The sequence below is a fragment of the Pleurodeles waltl genome, chromosome 7 (genome assembly GCF_031143425.1).
Source record: "Pleurodeles waltl isolate 20211129_DDA chromosome 7, aPleWal1.hap1.20221129, whole genome shotgun sequence".
Taxonomy (NCBI): domain Eukaryota; kingdom Metazoa; phylum Chordata; class Amphibia; order Caudata; family Salamandridae; genus Pleurodeles; species Pleurodeles waltl.
The window spans coordinates 68,462,873-68,486,211 of record NC_090446.1 but is presented as its reverse complement, the minus strand read 5'-3'; the positions used below and the strand labels follow the sequence as shown (position 1 = coordinate 68,486,211).

Below are 23,339 nucleotides of genomic sequence, written 5' to 3'. Positions count from 1 at the left end.
AATGTTGAGTGATTGTGAAATTTTATTTGCAGAATGATTTTGTTTTGTTTTTAATTTGTATTTGATTTGTATGTGTTAATTTAATGTAAATAAGTAATGGTTTCCTAAATTTGTTATGTTTTTGGTAGTCAGGGAAGTTGAAAATAATATATGTATTTTAATTTACTGTCTTTTTTAATTTGTATTTTATTTTTGTTAAAAATATATATATATATATATTTATTTTTCTGAATACTGTAATATAAAAATACTGTAATTTAATAATTTTGTATATGAAGTGTTTACATTTTGTTAGTAAATGAATAGGACTTGTATTCCTGTATGTAACCCTTTTGAAGCTGGAAACTTTCTCTACTGCTGCTTGGATTGCACTGGGGAATAGCAAACGTAACCCCTCTGAAATCTAACATTTACCTAACTGATCCTCGGACTGGAATGGAAATAGTAAATGTAACCCTCCTCCAACATTCAACACTTTTTCTACTGTTGCTTAAATTAGTACATCTAATCACTTTTCCTACTTTTGGTGACGTAGGATATATATTATGTGATTATTTGTTTATATTTAATGATTTTGGTTTGTACTTTTTTACTTTTTTAAAGTTTAACTTTATATTTAATTTCTTTTTAGTAAATCTGTTTTCATATGTTACTATTTTTTATGTTGGTCAAATTAATTTATTTTGTTGTATATGTTATCAAATTGTTTATATTTTTGATTTTTTTTAGTTGTGTGTTTATTAATATATATGCTTTTTAAAGTATCACATTTGAAATATTAAATGTCACATTGATATAATGTAAAATAAATATTTTCATTAATTATGTCATACTATATAAATAGTAAATAGTGGAATTTTCTTTACTTATATTTATACTTGTGGATGATATTACAGTCAGCAATGTTTTATTTCAATATTTTAATTTCCTTTATTAGTTTAGGAACATGATATTGTGGTAGTCGATTCAGAACTCTTTACAAAACAAGGAGGAGTAGGTTTGGAAGTGGGAAAGTGAGAGGATCAGGGCAGCCCATTCGAACCAGCATAGTAGCTAGCAGTTTCAGCATAAGGAAGCGGAGTAGGGCTGGGCAATTATTTTTCTAGTCCAGGGCAGCCTTTCCAGCACCTCCTTCAGTTTAGCTTACACATGACAAAAAGCATGCGTAGCCTGGCCGTACATCTATCGATCCACAAACTGATGCAAGATTACTTGTCTGCTTATCTTGCCATGGACAGAACATGTTGGTATGAACATGCAGACACAAGAGGTTCCTGAAGCCAAGGTTTTCACCACCGAGACCATTTGTGATTGGTTTAGGGGCAGTGGGAACAGTACATAAAATTCTGTAGATCGGGTGTCAAAAATATTGCATCCACTACATCACTTCCCCTGCTTTATTGAGTAAGTATATAATTTCAGTTTGTAAGTCTATTTATACTCACCTCCTAAGGTATGTATGGGTGGGGTTAAGAATAGTTATTATATACTTACCTTTGGATGTAGTGTTAGGAGATATCCTGGAAGTGATGTTATTTGTTGGTCAATACTGTTGATATCTAAATAGTAACATATAGCTGTTTAGCCTGAACATGAGCATTTTTCCTGTGTTCCTGAGAAAATAATCTGTCCTTTTTTAGTTCTCATGAGAAGTACATGGTGGCATGGTTTTTTAGCCACAATTCCCTGAGTGGGCATAATAAAAACATTTATTGGAAAAGCAAATGGATCTTGTAGACCATTTTGCTACACCACTGCTTTTTTTCTGATGCTGTGCAGCCTCAGCAAAACCACAAAAGAGATGCAAAGGTTCCACTGCTGATTGCATCACTCCGTAGGTGCTTGCATGCGTTAAGACATATGCTTGTGCAAGCATTATGAAGTACGTGCACACTTGCATCATTGTGGATGCTCCCACCTACAGCCTTCCACAGGCACCATTTTCTTTATTTTTAGCGACCAATGTAAAGTTGCGGACACCGTTTAGATCAGTAAATAAGAAAAAATTAAGTGCATAAGCGTGTTTATCTTGTAGTAGAGTTCACAGCAGCAAAGGGCAGCTGCCCGTTGCGTCAATAAAATGCTAGTTAGATGAGAGGAAGTAAAGTAATAAGAAGTGGTAGTGTGAAAGTAAAAATCTAGCCTGGTGGGTGAAGGAAGGGAAAGGCAGCGCACGAGACAGAAAGCAACGTGGACAGTGGCCAACAGGGATTGGCAAAAGAGATGTTCATGAGAGAAAAAGCAGCACAGGAAGGAGAGAGCAACATGGAACAAGGCGGTCTGGTATTTGGCACAGCAAGAAGCATGCGAGGGAAAGCCCTAAAAAACATATGCTCTCTTATGGATTCATTTAAGAAAAATAAAAAAGAAGTTCCCTGAAAGTGAGCAGTGACAGGATGCATGTCAGCCACTCAAAAGTATTATGAAGAGGCTATCCTCCAGAAGAGGGACAAAAAAGAGAAAAGGAAGGAAGGACATTGAATAAGTAGCAGGCAAATGAGAGAGACAAAGCCAGCCAATGAAAGTAGTGGGCAGGCAGTAAGCCCATCATAGGATCTTGGTTTATTCCACAAACAGTCTTTCATAACCAGACAGCCAACAGTTGTCAGGTAGGTGAGACCTAAAACGGTGGATTCGGGCATTTTCACTTTTTGGCAAACATGTTCGCCCAGCACTAGAGCTTTGGTTCTGCCAGAGCCTGTAGACCTTCCTCAACAGTGTGTTTTCAGGACTTTTCAGAATCTTCAGAAGTCAGCTTCGAACTCCATAGTTAGAGGGCAAGAGTTTCAAGGTAAGGTTCCACAGGAATGCTACAGAGAAAAATGCCTAAACTATCAGTGGCACTCACAACATATTTATTATTTAAACCCATTCGGAGGATGACTTTCAGTGGTTCCTTAAGCCGTAAGAGGAAGTAGAGTAATGCCATCTAGTGATAATGACATGTTCAATATCTAGGCTGTAAACCAACACACTGTGCATGCCCCTATAATACTTTGCTGAAATAATTTGCATTTCAAATCTGGCTGGGCTTGAGACGTGGTGCCTGAACTGGATGAAAATTAATAAAGGATATTGTAACATTGATCTAGATCCATCAGAACATTAACTGAATGCTGTGTCCAGGCGTGTTAGTGTTGAGGGCCAGTAAGCATGTGCACATACAGTGTTGCTGGCAATAACATGGCACCCACCTTCCATGGTTCTCCGCAGTGATATCTAAAGTACCCATTGATGCTCATACTTCCCTAATAATGCAAATCCTGCTTACTGTGCCTCTTGAATCAGTACAAAGAAATGCAAAGGTATCATCTTGTGGTATTCTGTTTGGCAGGAGTGGGTAAAGAATATGGATCTTGACATAGGAGAAGACAGTTTTTGCCAAGTGGTGCTCTTTGACATCCTGCACCGTAGTCAGGTAGCTTGGGTAAAGCTGAACACAAACCAATTTAGATATTAAATGAACATGCTATATTGTCTGTCATCCAAGACTCCATTTGCACTAAAATACATTCAAATGGGACCTGTGGCAAGTGAAAATATGTCCATGAAAGGGGCTTCAGCATGGTTATTTGCATAGAGAGATCAGATAGAGATGGTTCAGTGAGAAACTGTTTGCTCCTGACACGTGTTTGGCAAGAACTACAACCCTGTGGGCGTTCCAAGGTGGATGAAATTGGAAATTAGTCATACCTGGTATTTACTGTACTCTGAAATAGTATGAGTTATATCTAACACATAAATTACTATTATTATTAGTAGTAGCAGTAGTAGTATTTCAGGACTTTCAGAGTTTACACTCCTTGCGCTTTCTCTGGGCTGTCATCAGCAAACCTTGGCCTAAGATTAATCAAACAATAGGTGAAATGCTCAACTGTATGATGTTATCAATGTCTAAGGGAGTCTATTGTCTCTTCTACTACCAGTGGCATTTACGAGAGCTGGTGTCAGTGGCCCCTTTCTAGGCTTTCCAGTGTGAAGCACTTGGGGTCTGACAGCAGGGCTTAATCATCTTCTCACCTTTGCACTGGTGGGGTCTTTGACTCTTGTGCGCATGTCTTGACCACAAGAGTACCTCAAGTAAATTACATACCTTGAGGCTGACTTTCCTGCCACTATCACTTGCATGCTGACATCGCTGTCACACTTAAGTAGAAGGAAGATGATAAGTATTTGTTAAGACCATTCTCTGACATTGTTCTCACCTCAGGAACTCTGTCCTTCCTGATATCCAAGGTGAAAGTGTATCCTTAGTTCTATGGACCCTGGTACTTCAAGACCTGAAATGATGTGGTGTACGGACTCCTATCACTATGGGATATTGATCTCCTACTATGATTGATGTAGAATTACTTAATGTTGAATCATTTGAAATATTGATTGATAATAATCTGTCTCAGCTCTTGACATGATTCCACAGATATCCCTCTGATTGCACCTTCCCCTGTCTCATTCTAGAGAGTCTGGGACAGCTACAGTCCCTGTCACCGTCCCCGACACCATCACAGATTGGGTTACTGGTACCTTCTGTCTGGCAGATATCGGTTTTGGGATGTCTTCTCCAGTGACGCTGAGGGCTTTCAAGCCTTTCTTCGTGGATCTCTCATTGCCATACTCTGTGGTGCGGGGGGAAACCTTTGTCCTCAAGGCCACCATCTTCAACTACTTGAAGGAGCCCATCCAGGCGAGTACCTAGAGAGTAGGTCAGAGCAATGTGGTCAAGCCTTGAGACATTCATGTGAATTTCACTGAGAGATATTTTCTTGTTCAAAACATGGCCCCTAATATTTCATTGCGGATGAGGCAGACTGATGTGCATTCTCCAGTAAAGATTACTGTCAGTCACTGCAAGCATTTCTGACAGAACTATTAACCAACATCTGTTGATTCGTGTTAATGCTGACTATGTATAATATTTCAAGGTCAGCCATGTCAAATCTCCTTTTCTTTAGTTCCTTTCTTCCCAGTTGTTTTTTATGAATACATTTCAGTGTTTTCTAGGAAAATCAGTTTTGTTTTTAGAACTTTTTGTATAACAGTAGATTTCTCTTTGGCAGTGTAGTCTCATATCCCGAGAAGTCTCAGGCCACTTTCTGCACATTGAACGGGAATTAATGAACTCTTGTAATTAAAAGCAAAACAAAACTAAATGCCAGAAAGCAGAAAACATGAGTAATGTAGCTGATTTTTAGTAAGAGATTTAGCAATTGGGGGCAACCAGAGAATGTGAAGTCTTATGTGATGTGTTCGTCCTCTTGAAGATCCAAATACAGCTTTTGAGATCAGAGGAGTTCAAGGTGGAAGCCCATCCTGAAAGCGAGTACACCGGCTGCCTAGGTGCCAGTGAAGGAAAGACATTCTCTTGGTGGGTCACACCGTTGAAACTGGGTAATGTTGCTTCTAACTTCATTGTTCTTTCTTTTCTTCTGCTGTTTATTTCTTTTCCCAATTCTCCCACCTCTTGAATTCCTCCTTTTTTCTCTTCTTTGTTCCTTTACTTTCCTCCTTCCATCCTTCCTTACTGCTTCCTACTTTATCATTGTTCTTTGTTTCTGTCGTTCAAATTCATCCTTCATCTCTTCGCTAAATTCTTTACTAATTCCTCAGATGTTCCTTGAAAGCAGATATTTTCCATCCCTTCATTCCCTCTCTAATTCACACCCTCTCCGTGTTATTTCCCTAATCCATACTTGTCACCTTTGACTTCCTCCGTCCTGATCCCCTTCATCCTCCATGGTCATTCTATTGCCTCTGCTGACACACTTTAAATCTCCTTTGCTCAGACCTAGCCCCTCCATGTGGCCCAATTCATCAACACTGTCTTTCATCCCCCTAATGCATCATTTTCATTTTCTCCACCTAATAATTCATCTCTTTCCCTTTCACCAACTCCCTTCTTCCCTTGTTGCTCCATGCATCATTGTGAGGTTTATCAGGCAGCATTAACACCACCAAAAATTGGTGACTGTACATACCACTGATTTATGTTGCCCCGACCACCACCATTCACAGCAGTGTCAAAATGGAGACAGAGCGCAATGCAAAGCACAGTGGTGATTGTCAGGACTGGCTGCAGATGTCCTTAGTGTGCAGTGTCATGGGCACATGGAAGGATGGTACTGATAATCTATGTCTGGTAGATGATTGTCTGTTCTTTATCAAATTGAATTTAATTCAGCTCAAAATGGAACACAGACAGAAAAATATTTGAGGGAAAACATCTGAACAGACACCTTGGATTAGCACATAGATTAGAATCATTTAGTGGAAAAATCTGATTAATAGCATTAATTAAATAGGGAGCAAGACTCTCTGATTCTTCAAAGCCAAAGTTATTTAGCTTTATCACCTGAATCAAATCACATCCAGAGTCTGGAAGTACTGTAATCTTGAAAAACTATGATTGTCAGTAGAAGATATTTTTTAAAATGGTTGCAACTGCAATTCTGTTAGCTCATTCTCACTTGCAGTGTGTCATTTTCAACATGCTATCTGTGGGCTCCCCAGGATGAGTACAACTTGACCCCCCCACGCCACAAGGTCTAGTTTTAGAACTTTGCTTGGCCAAGCCATCCCTGCCAGATGATATCACCTCATATCATGCTGTCATCCAGAGTCCGGTCCACCATCATAAAGTCGACATGGAATTCTTGCAGGAGGATTGTGACTTGTCATGCAGACCCTCTCCAAGACCAAATGCATCATCCACTTTGTGCCCATGGTCTAGGGTATGCTCCAGGCTTTGCTCAAGTCAGCCCCTGAAAATTGTAAATACCACATCAGGGCTGCGTGGTCACCCTACGAATCAAGAAGTTGTTTAAGGTTTTTCCCAGTCACCCTTTCTCCATCGGACTCAAGGTCCCACCAGACACCAGACTCATGGTAGTACGTACTGAAAGGAAGTGGCCCTTAACTAAGGCAAGTGGAGACTATGCCCCCTCTTCCCCGCAAAAAGAGAGCAAGCATCTCAATGCTGCTACTAAGCACGTAGCAGTTGGTGCAAACACCCACTGGTTTATCATTAATTTGGTTGGTTCTCTGTCCAGATATAACAGGTTTCCTGGAAGGAGATGGAGGCACTGGTACAACACCTACATGAGTCATAAGGAAAAGGGATGAGGAACTAATCAATTAGGTAAATATTGTTTCCAACGCAAATATCCACTGCACATGTGATGCTGCAGATACTGCTTTCTGCACTGTAAACACCAGCATCCATCACACAAGACCAAACCCAGGTGGCTCTAACCTTGTTGCAGCCTAGGGTTCACCATAAATGCAAAGAAGTGTCACCTCCAGCCCTGCTCTTTCTGGGTCCGATATTGAACATTGGTAAAGGAAAGGCATATCCCAACACACAGAGGGTGTTGGCATTCCAATAGCTGCTACCGATTTTTCAGTTCACTCATCTGGTAACTATAAGAACTGTATTGATGTTCTTTGGTATAACTGCATACTGCACAACAATTTTGCTGCAGACCAGAATGCAGATACACCTGTTTCAACAGTGATGTGTGAGGCATGGTCACAAGCTTAGGGTTACTGGAAAGATCTAGTGGTGATTAAGGCCAGCACTCAGTTCTCTCTGCAGTGGTGGAACAACAGCAATATTTTGCACAGCAGGTCTTTCTTAGACCTTCTTCCTCAGGTGACCACTGCACAGCATTGGTAACAGCACCTCAACACCCACTCAATCAGGAAACTCACCATGGAAATCTGGGAAATACTGGACAGTAAATCCCTGGACCTCCTCTTCTTTATGGAAACGTGGCGGAATGCTGAGTCAACAGATGACATTGCGATATCCATCTTGGCTGGACACAAGATGGCAGAACAGAACCACCAACACAAACCAGGAGGAGTATTGCAATAAACTTTTAAAAAAACCCTCAATTGCACTACACCCACAGAGAAAGTGACCCCCTTCATAGAATGCCTACAGTTCAAAACCTCAGCAACTTTCACCCTGAACGGAATCCTTGTATACCTACCAAACAGACCATGAGTCACTTTCACTAACAACATTGCAGATTTTGTCCTCCCCCTTACCATCAACTCTGGAGCCCACATGGTACTAAGAGACCTAAAATTCCACCTGAAATACAGGAAAAACCCCAACTCTTTTATACTCTTTGAAAGCCTAAGAAACTGCAGACTGAAACAAAACGTCATCACACCCTCACACTCAGGCACACCTTCAAACTGTATTTGCCACCTTTAATGGCATCAAATTCACCACAAAAACACCTCTCATGGTGGGCTGATCACAACATTGTCCACCAAACAAAACCTGTCACCTCCAGACTAGCCAGACACAGCTAGAGCATTCCAGAATCTAACTGCTCCCACAACCTGTGCATAAACCAGCCCAACCCCACTGACAACATAAACTGTGACAACAGCTCCAATAGCTGTAAAGAAATCTTCACAATCATCAAAGATTTCACAACTCCAGCTTTCACCATGAACAGCATCAACCTCTTGCAAGCACTCTGTGACAATCTCTCAGAAGTTTCTGCAACAAAATAGAACTTTGACCCTCAACTGGACCTCCGCACCCTTGCCTCCACCCTAAACACCTGGGAAGCAATCACAATGGAAGAACCAACCAACATCATGACAACCATCCATGGCACCTCCAGATTACATTGACAATATGGACACCTCCACAATCAGCAGAGTACTCACCCGCATCTTGAGAACCTCCATCACCACTGCAATATTCCCAGAGGCCTGGCAACACACAGCGATAAATACACTTCTAAAGAAACCTTTGGCAGTCCCCACCCAGCTAGCAAACTATTGCCTGATCTCCCTCCTACCTTACCCATCCAAATTATGGAGAAAGCCATCAACAAGCAACTTACCCACTACCTCAACACAGACCAACACCCTCCCTCAACTGGATCTGCTCCTTTCTCACAGGAAGAATGCAAAATGTCAGCATGCCACCTTACACGTCAGCAGCCAAGAACCTCTTCTGTTGAGTCTCACACGAATTATCTCTGTCTGACCATATTTAACAACTACATGGCCCCACTGGCTAACCTTATTCAATGGCATTGTATCAGCGTACTCTCCTAGATAAACAACTGATATTATCACTATCCGATACAACCCCTGCAACAAAATCATCTTCACCAACTACATGACAAAGATAGGATGAGTTCCAGGATGAGAACCAACTCAGACAAAACGGAAGTGGAGATCTTCAGAAAGATAAACCGCTGTTTGGGTTTCTACCTGGTGGCCAGCAGACCTCGGCTTCACATCTACCCCCACCACCTACACCAGGAACTTCGGTATCCTAGACAACAAACTTGATAGGACACCTTAAATCAATGCAATGACTTCTACCTGTTTCCACACCCTGAAAATGCTGCAAAAATATTCAAGTGGCTACCAGCGAATACCAGAAAAATAATCACAGAGATCCTGATAAACAGCAGGCTCGACTATTGGAATACACTCTAAGCAGGAATCACCAAACTGCTCCTGAACAGTCTCCAAACCATATAAAGCGCCACAGCAAGACTCATCCTCAAACCACCGCGCTGCACCCATATCACCTTACACCTCAAGCAACTTTCCTCACTCCCCATACACCAACAAACTGAGTTCAAACTCCTCACACACATATACAACACTCTACTCAGCATAGGCCCCTCCTACCTCAAGAGCTCTGTACACTTCTACCAACCTCCTCATCAATACAGACAACATGAAAGCTATATATTACATGCAAAAATGGGGACATCCACTGCCTTCAGGTGTCTGCACTATAGATACACTAGTCAGGGATATTTGCCTACACTTTTCCACCTCTCGCACTCATCCCACACATAGTGAGGAATTTTAGGGAAGTGTCCTTGACCTTCACACTGGTGGTACCATCTTGGGCCAGACAACCCTCATACTGAATGCTCCTTGAGAGGTCCATCAGTCCCCATGAGAAGCTATCATGGCCAGACTTTCTCACATAAGGTGCGCAAATCAGGCAACCAGGCCCCAAGCAACTCAACTTAACCATATAGCACCTGAGGTCCTAGAGTGTGACTACCTAACCTCCCTGCGGAGTGTATGACCATATTACATGAGGCTTACTACAAGCCATGCAGCCAAGATGAAGAGACTTGTCTATTACTGCATCTTCAATCAACTAGATCCCATCAAAGTCAAGGTTCAAGATATTATTTGCAATCTTTTATACCCTCAGAAGGCGGACCTTGCATGTACCTCAATGTACCTCAATGAAGCTGCGGTAGCGGCATGCCTGCAGAACAGGGAACACTCAGCCCCCTTCAGGATTACGTGGTAAGTGGGCTCAAGGAGGGACTAAGAAGGGTGATACCTCCAACAGCACCTCCAGCCCACTGTGGAACCCTAAGGTGTTTCAAATAAGACAAGACGTATGGCTGTGCCATTTCAATCCCTCCATTCTTTCAGCTTACAGCTTTGTTCCTGGAAAGTGGCCTTTCCTATAGCCTATAACTTCACTCAGACGCATCAGCGTGTTACACACACTTGCCATTCAGGAACCAGTCCTTGCGGTACACAAGGACCGGGTAGTCATTAGAACTAATCCTAAATTCCTACCCAAGTTAGTCTCATCTTTCCCTATTAACAAGACTATTAAGCTGCATGCAAGCTTTCCACAACCTGATTCTGTTACAGAAAGTGAGCTGTACTCATTAGAGGTCAACCAGGCCCTCCTGTATTACATTGAAAGGACTAAGTACTTCAGAAAAATTAACCAGCTCTTCGTAGCTTTGCCAAACCCCAAAAATGTCATACCATTTTCAAGGTGGGCATTGCAAGGTGGATGTTTAAGCGCATCTAAACTTGCTACAGCAAGGCTAAAAGTGTATTGCATATCCGATGCCAACACCAGATGGCAGTGGTATACAGAGGATGTGAATCTATAGTACTCCACTCCACCAACAGATGCTTACAGTGTAACTTTTTTCTTTCAGTAGAGGTTGATGACATTTGGAAATATCTTTGTTTTTATTTGTATATTCTACTCAATATTGAGGATTTTTTAGATATGTGACATGCATAAGAGATTGTTGCTTCAATCTTGTGGACTAATTGCATTAATATTTTTTGAGCAGCTTATGAAAGGACAAAGACTTCATTCATCATGTGGAAGGCCTTACATCATTTGATATGCCTCTAGTCTGTAAACCAATGAATGTAGTGACAGGTGACAGAGACAGAATCAACTTTTCAGGGTCTAAATGCAAAGTTCTGATAACCTAAAGCTTGTGTAATGCTCTATCAGGAAGTCCTAAAGACCACACATTTGCAAAATCCAGATTTAAATTTATAGCAACACTCACTAGCAATTTTCTTAAGTTAGTCAAGTTAAAAGGTAACCAGATACTGCTCCATTAATCTGGAGTGTAAGGCTCTGCTCCTTATCCAATTGGAATCAAAAGCTCGTAACCTTCTCTGCGACCCCAGTCAGCTTTCCAAGAAGTTCATACCACAATTTGGGAGCCCAAGGATTATTTCTGGCAAACACAATAACCTTGAATTTGAACCATTCAGTCTTAAGAGTATACAGTTCATCCATTATTACACTGCCACTACGCAGTTTTTAAAATCATCCATAATTTCTTTAACAGGCTTGCCAAATCCCAATATTATAATATCATATATGGAATTGTCCAACCCAGTATAAAAGACTGTCTAATTTCCTTATTACAGGTGATTTATGTCGTCCCTAGTACTCGCAATATAGAAATGATGTATTGGGTCAACTGTAATACCTTATTACAGCTGAGCTTTGATGACACAATTATTTTACCATGCTTTAGGCAAATATAGAAAAAAATAGAATCTCTCTGCATGTTTCTACACATTCTGAGCATAATTTTAAAATATAGCTTGTATTAAGCTGATTCTAATATCTTTTTGAAACAACCATCTAACTGCTTTTGGTGTGTTGAGTTGTATACTAGAGAATCCATAATTACTCTTCATATTTCCATTCATGCTTTCTCTCTCATATGAAAGAGCAAAACCTGAAGGTTTTAAGTGGTTTGTGGGAAGAATACAAAGCAGATCTAATCATGACTGAGACCCAATCAGCTACTGCAGGATTTTCTGGCCTAAACCACATTTGACTGTCATCTAAGAATTGATTATTTTCAAGATGAGTAAGCCATTTTGCTAGTATCTTTTCTCCCAGTTCTGCCAATGCAAGGGGCAAGGACATGGGTGTATAGTTCTTCACTTCAATAGGGTCTAAAGTTTTTTCAGAGCCGACTTTAGCCACCGCATCTTCCAGCTGTTCAGAACAACACCCCATGAGAGCCATGAGTTCAAAAGAGAGGACATTGCTTTCAACTTGACCTGAGAGATTTTTTTTAAATGTTCATAGGACAAATATCATCTGACGAGCCCACTTTCTGCTCCAATATAAGCATGTCCATCTCAAATTAAGAGACCAATGGGAGAGAGTCATAATGTGGCTCTTTCCCAAAGTCAGAAAGGCCAGGTCCTTCGCATATATCTTGTCAAGGTCTTTACCAGTGCCTTTGTAAATGTAATGCTAGTGACAGCTCTAATCCATATTTACATTTCTCTTATTGACTCAGCCCATCAAATACACTTAATTGGTCTATAAAGGACTAACTAGGAAATGCATTGTAAATCAGTTTAGGCAAGACTAAGCATTTGTTTTTTCAAAACTATAATTGTAAATAATTTTTAATGTAATGTTCTTAATAAGACAAAATTGAAATCGAGGGCCAAAAAATCTTTGTTCACTCTGTTACCATGAGTATGCCACCCACCGTAGTGTTTCAATTTTTTATGATTAGTCTAGAGTATTCCCTGGTTTCTTTGTCATGCCACACACTTTGTAGGTCTTCTGAGGGCCACAAGACATCAGGAATATCTGTTTTTGTTTCAGGAAGTAATGAGGCCATGCGGTTGCCTCTTAGAGCACCCCTTTGCCTGCCAGTGAGCTGCTGACTGTTGGTGATTAGGCACTACCATTATGCAAGTAGTGGGTACAGTTTAAAAACTGAGAAACTCTGAAAAAAATACTTGTAGCGCAGGAGTCATAGAACAGTGTAGGGGGAAACTTGACGGAATTAGCAAATTCAAAAGTGCAAATTTCCCCACATTCAGTGGACCGCTGGCAGAATTTACTCACTGCAGCCAAATGGTAGCTGGTATGGTGTGTATATATAGAAAGAAGTCGACCGATACACTTAATTCATTTGAGTGGATTGCAGAAAATGTCTCACAGAGCTTCTTCTGGACCTTGTAGGACACCCCCTGCGACCAGTGTGGAAAGTGCTCTATGACCGTATCTTGGCTGAGAAGCTGCCAGTTCCTCATGCACCCATCTCAAGGTGCCAAGGTTTGCAAGGCTTCTACTTTCTGTGGCAGTAGCTCGTTGGCTCGCTTGCACCTTGGGGTTTAAACATCACTCTATTCTCCACCTGGCTGAGCAGAGGTTGCGCTTAATGGACATTTCTTCAGCATTTTCTATTGCATTGCAGATGGGGACATGGATGTCTGCCCAGTATGTTTCAATTTAGTTGGGCTATTTGTCCTGTACTGTGTGAGGCACAGGCAGTAAATTTCAGTAAATTGCAGATGGCTCCCTGGAGTTACAGGGGAAAGCAGTCACAGGTGTTCATTCCAGAAATCGTATCATTTTCACATATTTTTGGCAAACCTCCAAAGGAGTTTTTTCTCCATTTCAAAATAGAGGAAATATAAATACCACACATGAAAATCTGAAAGCAAGAGGGTGGCTACTTCCTCTACCTCACTTACTCTTCCCGTAAACCATACTAAGTGGACCGTATAAAAGCAAGAAGCATTCAGTTGTCCATTGTGTCACAATGCTTTCTGTGTGATTTTCATGGGGTTCATCGCCCTCTTGCTACATATTTTGTTGCAAGGTTTTTGCAGGCTTTTTCTTTACCTTTGTAGATCTTAATTTCTCATTTTGGTCTTCATTCAAAACTTGCTTGTAGTTTTTATGCCTTTCGGTTGAAAGTGACAGTTTCAAGGAAGCAGCTCTCCATACCAAGAACATTTGGAATCTGGTATGGCAAAGTGGCTTCTGAAGGAAGAAAGGGGCTTTTTCTTACATCAGGCAATCTAAGAGATGAGGATTGGAGGGTTCTTTACTTTCTGTCTGTGATAGGCCTCTGCTCTACACCCCTGTTCATATTCAATACAGGAAATTCAACCCAGAAACTGAATCTAAACACAATTATTTGAAAATAATACAAGTTGATCTGCTAAGGTTCAAGCTGTTCTTGCAGGATTCCAAGTTCGGAGTTAAACCACCATGAAGTACATTTTTTATAATATGCCAGGCAACCATAGAACACTGCTTTGTCGATGAGTTCACACAAAAAACGTGACATCAGCAGTGACATCACTTTTTCTGCCCACTTTATTCATAGCCTTTTGTCTCCATCCTACTTTCCTTCTGATCTTCAACCCTCTTTTGTCATGCTTTACTCATGCTGTACTCCCTTCTGTTCTCATCTCCTCCTCCTCTCTCCTTTCCCCCTGACTTCCTATATCTCTCTATTCACCTGATCTGTGGATCCTGCTGCTCCCACTCACCTCACCAGCCCATATCACCCAGTGTCCTCCCCACTTTTTAGGTGAAGTGAACCTGACCGTCACCACAGAAGCTCTGGACTCCAAAGAAGCATGCGGCAATGAGATCACAGTGACACCCTCTGAAGGGCGCATTGACACAGTCATCAAGCCCATTCTTGTCAAGGTACGTGTGAAAATGAGACATTACTCCCTCCAACTGTTTCCTTGCCATACATAGGACTCTTTTTCATTTCTTGTTCATTGTTTACATTTTTGAGATTTTGCTAGAGGCAGCTGTAGCTGTCTGTTGCTGGGAATGTTGTAACCAATACATTAATGTATACTTAAGAGTGCGATTTGGGTCAGCTGTGTGCTCATGATTTGATGACTTTCCATTTCAGTTCCCTCCTCCTGATTGGATAGCTTTCCTCCCTGCTTTTTAAATGGTTGACTCCCATAACATACACCTCTGGCAACTGATATTCCTACATGTTTTACTGCTCCATTTGAACTTTGGTACTCAGTGGGAGTGCATGACCTGCTCCTTAGCCTTTCTTCTCTTTTTCTGGCAGATGCTTTCTCTCTGTTTATTGAAAGATGGGATCTGCTGTCTTGCAATTATGGAAAATAATCTTCCAAGCAATAGACTTGCAAATACTTGCATTGATTTGTACAAGCAATCAGAAGGATTTGCAAAGCAGAAAGCAACAGCGTTGGCCATCTTTGAACATTGTTTTAGATACTTCAAATATAGCCATAATCTTGATGCAATATGGAATACAATGAGAAGTATAGTAAATGATGTTAGTGATATTGTAATGTGATTTGCCATCCGCCTACGTTGGGTAATTTGACAGCTGTCTTGTAACTATGCACAATGACAATCCAAGATAGGTGCCTATCTCTGTTGACTTTCAGAAGGCCTGGTGATATTACAATGCAGTGATAACACCAGAAGTAAAATTCCATATGATTTAAAAGTCAAAAGTACACTTGTGTCTGATTATAAATGAAACCACTTTCATTATTTGTCTTTATCTCCAATACTATTGTGATAAAAAAGTGTGACTTTCTATTTCTTTTATTTATCACTCCAGCAAAATAGAGTTTAAGTTTTGAAATTAATGTGTCTCCAAACGGTGTTACGTTCGTTTTGCGATGTCGCTTTTAGGAAATTTTAGCACGAGCAAGATAGAGATGAAAGTGAGCATAAAGAAGGGGTCTGTGTCTGTGAGAGAGAGAGTAATAAAGAGAAAGAAGAAGGAAAGAAAAATAGTCAGATGAAAATGCTGGGACTATCTGTGGTATTAATCAATATGTCATTATTATTTATTTATGTTTGTTAATATGTTGGATTCAAAATTGTTGCCACTCCCTCACTCAATAACTCACACATTCACTTATTGACTCAGTTTGACTTCACTAAAGGAACATGACAATAGATTGAAATGTTTCTCCTAGAACATAATGTCAGAATGTGGCATTGCTCTAGGAATATGATGGCAGCCCCCGCACCAATTCCAGGAGCCTTAAGCTTGACTTGAATTTCACATTAGAAAACTGTCAAACTCGAATCATTCTGAATAACCTGACATCACCCTGTTGCAGAATTTGAGGAACCAGACACCAGACAGACTCCAATAACCTGCCGACTGACGGTGATATCACTCCAGTATCCTGCCTTCTTACTGAGGCATTACTCCAATAACCTGATGTCTACTAGGACTTTTCACAGAAACATTGCATCTGTCTGGGCCATCACACCCGTGTTGCAGTGTAACATAGTCCTCTGCCGTGTAGATGGGGCCTGCTAGTCAGTACAACCTTCTTTGTTCCAACAACTTTGTATGTCTCTGAAGTGCATGACTTACTTGGGAGTCCCCTGATTATTTCCTGTTCTGTCTTTTCAGCCAGTTGGAGCCCTGAAGGAGAAGGCTCACAGTTCCCTACTCTGTGCACAAGGTAAAGGTCTGACTGCCATTTTGTGGGAGGAAATTGCAACCAACTAAAATATGAAAAGGCCAGCTTGCTTTTGATACAGCAGTGGGTCAGTCTCCTTCACTGGGAAGACTAACAGATTGTCTCAGTGAGAGGGAATGTCAAACACCCAAAAGATGATGATCAGAATGTTTACAAATAGCCTAACCACTAGTAGTTGCTTAGGATACCATTCCAACAATAATTTTTTGCCCACTAAACTACCTTAGGTTGGAGCCAATAATATGCAAATCAATCTTGGTCCTGCTTGCAGGAAAGTGCCTCTTTTTGACATGGTCATCTCCACTTTTTGCCTGGTATTTGATGCAAGTTCGACAGAAAGTGCAATGGGTTCCTGCTATCCAGGTCCCCAGTGTCAGATCTCGTTCCCTAAAACTGTACAATTGCTCCCCAATTGGCAAGACCTTTGGCACCCCTGTAAGTCCTTAGTGAATGACACCCCAGGTATATAGGGTATAGGTAATAAAGAGAGTCCCCACGGGCTGCAGCATGTAGTGTGCTACCCTACGGGTCCCCTCACCTAGCTCATGTAGACTGTCATAGCAGGCTGTGTGTCTTGGTGCAGCTCAAAGTGAAAACCTGACATGGCACAGTCTGTCTGCCATGCCCACCAACAATGCATGCAACATATGTAAGCCACCCCTACAGCAAGTCTTTCAGTCATAAGGCACGATGCATTATATGTGAGGACATATCTGCAAGAGCAGATATACCCCTACTATGTCTTTGTTGATTCTTAGGCATAGTAAGTGAACAGGGAAGTCATTCTAAATGCATGTGCTGGACACTGGTCAATATGAGTTCTCCAGCAACATGATGCCTTCACTGAAAATAGGGATGTTTGGTATCAACCATCTAGTATTAATAAAACCTCACAGATTCCAGTGATGGATTTATTAATACATGCACCACAGGGCACCTTAGAACTGCCCTCTAAAAAAACCTACCAACGACCTGTGTGCTGGCTGACTGGTCTTAAGCAGCTGCCACCAACAGATACGTTTCTGATCCCCAGGGGGGAGAGCCTCTGATCTCTGGTGGTTAGGAAGAAAGCCTGCTCTGGCAGGGGTATTATCCACCCCTTCCAGCGGGACAACCTGCAAATTAGCATTCCAAGGCATTAGCATTCCTTTGGTATGTGAATCTGGTTTCCCTCAGAGGGGAGGAGATGCTGCCCCCGATCCAGGGCACATTTGGCTTCCTGGATAGACCATAAAATTAGTAGTCAGAGAGGCATGTCAACCGTCAGGCCAGTTCCACCTCTAAGGTGGTCTGCCTGATGTGGACCCAAAATCTTGGTGATGGCAGAACTAGTAACTCTAGCACAGGATTTGTTGATCTTTGAGTGCGCACTGAAGCTCATGTATATATTTAGACAGTGAGGCCCAGATGTATGGGCTTTTGGCACAGGACAGCACAGCAAGTCACTTTGCTGCACTGCACCGGGTCAAAAGGAAAGGGCAGGAATGCACTATATCTATGCAATATGCACAATCCTGTCCTTTCCCACTGCACTGGTGCCATTTATGGCTGCCTAGTGCCAAAACAGGCACATTTGCACCATGTTGCAAGGGTGTCTGCATTGTAAGCAGAATTGTGTTTGTGCAGGAAAGGACACTTTCCTGCACAAAAACAATCCTGGGTGGGTTTTTTCTCTTTGTATGCTGCTGAATGTAGCAAACATAGAAAGAGGAAGCAAGCATTTGCAATGCAACGGGTCTTGCATTTCTCGGAGTTAGAGCCATTAGCAGTTGTAAACCCCCAACCAGACTTTTCTTGCCACATTAAATGGAAAAAAAGAGCACAATCGCGCTGCTACAGTTCACTTGTAGTGAAACCTATCAGCGAAAGTGCAAGTATCTACGTAACCGGCAAAAGTGCAATTAACTATGTAACAGGGTCGATGTCATGCAAAACGCTTGTCTTCTGCCAAGCAAGATCGCGCTGCGAAAAAAGATAAAAAGTAGCCCACAAACCGGATGGAAAACAGCGAGCCTCGTATGTTTTCAGTACTTGGTCGCTGCACTCGAGGAGGGCTAACCACCGGAAAAGGCATGACATATCCACGAACCAATGAAAGACACTGATGCAACATGGACGGGGCTCCGAGCCCTTTTCTAACTACTAAAGTGTCTTACAAGCGATGCACATGCTAGCGCAGGCTCAACTCTAAAAGCAAGGTAAAATAAAGCTATTACTCCTTGCTGCGCCTCCCCTGGAGAGGTGTAAGGTTATGGCCCATCCCGAGGTTTACAGGCTGTTGTAAATCTGGTGCTGCATCGAAATCATGGTTATTGGCTGGAAACACCCACTGCAATGCCCATGGAATGCCTCCCTGACGTAGAGTAAGGCCCTACCTCATGCCTATGAGGCCACTCAAAGCCACACAAAGGGGCTTTTGCGTGTCCTCATAGATATGGTTGAAAGGTTTGTGCCTCTGTTGCGTCTCTAAAAGTGATGCAACAGTGGCACAAGCCTCTCATAAATGTGCCCCAAAGTCTGCCTGCCTTTGAATAAATGACTCTACCTTCACCTTTTCGAAACCCAGACCAGTTGTAGTATTCAATTGAAAATTCTATTTTATGGTACACTGATGTGCACTTTGTGAATTAACTGCTATTTGATTAATTAAAACAAAGGGAAGAAAAGACATGGAGTTAGGTTTCTACACTGAAGAGTTTCTAGCCACTACCTGTGATATGACATTGCTGTTTCTTGATGTTTTCCTCCTAGGAGATGGCGAGGCATCAGAAGTGATCTCTCTGAAACTCCCTGAGAACATTCTGAAAGATTCAGAGCGAGCGCATGTGTCAGCCCTGGGTAGGAAATGCTTTCATTATCATTAATTGCCCTTTTGTAGAACTTTGTTTATTGAACCACTTTCTGTCTACTTATATCATATCTTAGTCCCTTGTTTTTCATCATGGTAAAAAGGCCTGATTCAGTAAATCCTCCCACAATTCACTACAGAAAGTATTAGTTTGTAGCACATCTTCCAATTTCAGAATTTCTCTTGATGTTTTACTACACCCACATTGATTTGCTGCGCTAGTTCCTGCCTCTTTGCATCTTTTGTGTCTCAGTTCAGGATTTCTGATACGCTGATTTGTTGCATCATTTCTTGCCCCATTGCATTGTTTTATGTCTCACTAATCTTTTCATGGCAACTTGCATTGGATATTGGTTGAGGACCAACCTCCTTTCTTTCCTTTACTCCACTTCTCCTTTCTTTTGCCTACCTTAGTCCCTCCTCCACATTTGCCAGCCTTTCCTCTTTTGCTTCACTCCTTTTACCTTCATTTCTCCCTTTGATTTACCTTGTTTGATTCCATCTGTTTTTACTATTCCCACCCACCACTCTTCTCCTCACTTCCACCTTTTCTCTTTTATATCTTCCTTACCTCTTGATTGTGTTCTCTTCACTCCTGTTTCCTTTTCTTTCTTACACCCTTTTCAGTTTTTTGCCCCTTCTTCTTCACTTTTCTCCATTCCCTCGCTCCTTACTTCTGTTCATTTCTCTCAAACCCTTTTTTTACTATCCATGTGTTCTTTCCTTATTTCACAGTTATTTTCTCCCAGCATCCACCATTTCTTCTCTTTCATCTGTACCCCCTCATAATGCCACCCATGGTTTCCATCCACATTCCAAATCTTATAAACATTTAAGTACATTACATCATTAGTGCCACACGTTTGTTAATATCCACTAAACCTTTACATTGACATTAGTAATAATGAGATTGTGATCAGTGCTGTTGTATCCATGGTCCTATTCTCATCACTGCACTGCCCTTATTCTGTATAGGTGACATCATGGGCACTGCCCTGCAGAACATCGACCGACCCCTGACCATGCCGTATGGCTGTGGCGAGCAGAACATGGCCAAGTTTGCCCCAATAGCTACATCATGCAGTACCTAAGAAAGACCAACCAGATGACACCGGAGATCAAAGAAAAGGCAGTGGAGTACCTCAAGAGCGGTGAGAGCAGAATGGCTGCTATTTGTGTAGCATTGTTTCTTGTAAACGGCAACACTTGGTGCATGGGCACTAGAATGCTTATGTGGGCATCCTGGCTGAAAGTGACCTTTCGTGACCCCAGGCATTTCATTGTGATGCAGCTGCATGTGCTGCACAATGTGTACAGTTCTGGCAATGATGCATGTTGGTACCTGACGAAAGTGACAGACTGTTATTTCCGTACCAAATCCATGGATTCAATAAATGTAGTTGGTGTTGGGTGTCAAATGTACATTTTCAAAACTGTACACACTTTGTTGTGGGGATTTTAATTTTGCAGCACAATTCTTTTCTGGATTCAGATGCTGTTCATTCTTCTTCTATTTAGTGGTTGGGTACGGAATTCTCCACAGTTTTGTAGTCCTATGCCTATTTTTCTTTTTTGTTGTTGTGAATCAACCGTCCACTCCTATTTGGTGTGTTCTGTGAAGTTATACTCCTTGTTCCGGAAGTTCTCACTATGGTCGCCTTCTTCAGATTCTTTTTTTCCACCATTGGGTCTGGATGTGCAGCTGAAGGCTCTCCAACACGAGGAATAAAAATTGAGAAACATTTATGAGAAGTTTGCCGAAAATTCAACAAAAATCGGAGAAAACACGACAGTAAGACACCAGAGGAGAAGTCAAAGGGGAGAGTATTATCTCAATGTTTTTCTGAGAATGTCCGTACAGGGGGCGCCCTGAATAGTGTAATGGAGAAGACTCCATTCAAGTTCTGCCTGAATTGTCCCCACAAGTTTCCATCTAATCGACAACTGCAGTGCCTGCTCCGTGTTCATATTGAAGACACCGAGGTTGAACGAGAGGCAGAGGCAAGCACATCATACCATATAGGAACAGAAGAAGACTCCATCTCTAAGAGACTTGGGTCCCTCGAGTGATGAGGAGGAAAACGCAGAAAATAGGATTCAAGGGCATCAAAGGGAGCCTCTGTGTGGAAACACTCCATGCCGCAGCCATGCCTCTAGACAGGGAATCCCTCGAATCGTTTGAAAGGGACACTGCAGGAGGAAGATCCCCTGAAAAAACCCAGTTGTCGAAGGACGGACGAGGGAAAGATGCTTCAACATCAAAAAGGGAGAGGTCTCAAGAAGAAATACGAAGCTTGGCGACCGAGGCATCCTCGAAGGAATCATCGGCGTCGGGGAAAAAAAAGCAATGCCAAGGACATATGCCGAATGATGTGCAGCAGAAATCGAGAAGAGGCACCTTGAAGTTGAAATAGACCCTCTTGTCCAAAAGAAAAAAGACTTCAATGACTCCCCTAAGGGATTTCAAATACCACCAAAAGGACCAGGGAGAGACAGAGGTTTAAGACATCAACCCACCGTTAAGTCCGAAGCCACAGAAAGAGGAAAAAGAAGACAAACTCTTCTATGAAGAGGAGGAGGAACAAATGGGAGGAATGTTCCAGGATTCTGTGGAATCAGAGATCACAGATCCTCAGTGTCAGGACCTTGACACATATTCTCCAGAGGAGAGGGTCGATAACTATCCCTCAAAGTCCTGCTCCAGAAGAAATTGCCATGTATAATCGGGTGATGAAGAAGGCTGTGGACAAGTTTAATGTGCAGTTGGAAGAGGAAAGACCTTGGTCTTGTTTCCTGCTAGAAACACTTTTTACCAACACAAGCAAGGAACCAGTTCTTGCTATTGCTTCCAAGTGTCCTGGACCAGGGAAGGGAATGATACAAAGAACCCATCACTTGTAGAGCTTTGACTCAAAGGCAGAGAAAAAGTACAAGTATTTGTCCAAGGACCCTGCATAAATCAAGAGAAGTGTACCGGCAGATTCAATCATCACCTCGACAGCACGGAAAATGGTCAACATCTCATCTACATCAGACCTTCCTCCAGACAAGGAGAGCAAGAGGATGAAACTCATGTCTCAAATCAGCATTGGTTGCGGCGGACACCTCCAGCCAACAGATGATGATAGACATCACCCTACGCCATCACTCACCGGTGAGCATTTCAGGTTTCAAGCCATAGGTGCAGGCAAACATACTAAATACCCCTTTTAACAGTGATCATTTGTTCAGGAGCACAGTTAATGGCACCTTGAACCATCTCAAATGCAAAACAAAACCGCAAAATCGATGGGAACATTACAGTTTCAACGAGGTTTGCGAAGGGGGATCAGTACCATCTCAAAGGCCCATTGGAAGAGGCAGTTTCCAATTGGGTTTTAAAGAATTAACCAAACACCTACAATCCTGCAGAGCTGGCAATACCAAGAGAAAAGATGACAGTCCTCTTGTGGAAGAACATGGGTCAGGAGACAACCCCATGGGGGGCACAATCCTCTCCAACTAGTGACTTCTTGAGAGTCCACAACCTCTCTCAAATAACACCAGTGAAAGACATAAAAGCAGATCACAGCCTTTTCCACAACAACACCAGCGGGAGGCAGAATAAAAAGTGTCCTTCAGGAGTGGAAAAAGATAACATCAGACAAATGGATGCTGAATGTAATTCAATATGGATACAGCATAGAATTAGATGAAATGCCTCCAACAAGGGGACCAAAAAAGAAGGTTCACACAAAAGAAGAAACAAACCTTTTCTAAAGGAGGAAGAGATATTGCTGGAGAGAAAAGCAATTGAAGCAGGGCCAAAGGCAGAAGTAAACCAGGGAAATTACTCAACATATTTCCTAATACCAAAGAAGATGGGTCTATATGTCCAGTCCTAGATCTCAGATTTATAAACAAGTTCATAAGGACACAATAATTC

At 41.8% G+C, this 23,339-nt stretch overlaps 1 protein-coding gene across 1 annotated transcript in view; it reads left to right on the top strand.

Annotated features, from left to right (window-relative positions):
- The window catches only part of LOC138246808 (uncharacterized), a 176,890-nt gene that overhangs the window by 73,359 nt on the left and 80,192 nt on the right, over positions 1-23,339 (top strand). Inside the window, 7 exon segments of the mRNA XM_069201570.1 lie at positions 4,459-4,684; positions 5,262-5,388; positions 14,649-14,770; positions 16,497-16,554; positions 19,318-19,404; positions 20,390-20,473; positions 20,476-20,565. Of these exon segments, the coding sequence (XP_069057671.1) occupies positions 4,459-4,684; positions 5,262-5,388; positions 14,649-14,770; positions 16,497-16,554; positions 19,318-19,404; positions 20,390-20,473; positions 20,476-20,565 (794 nt within the window).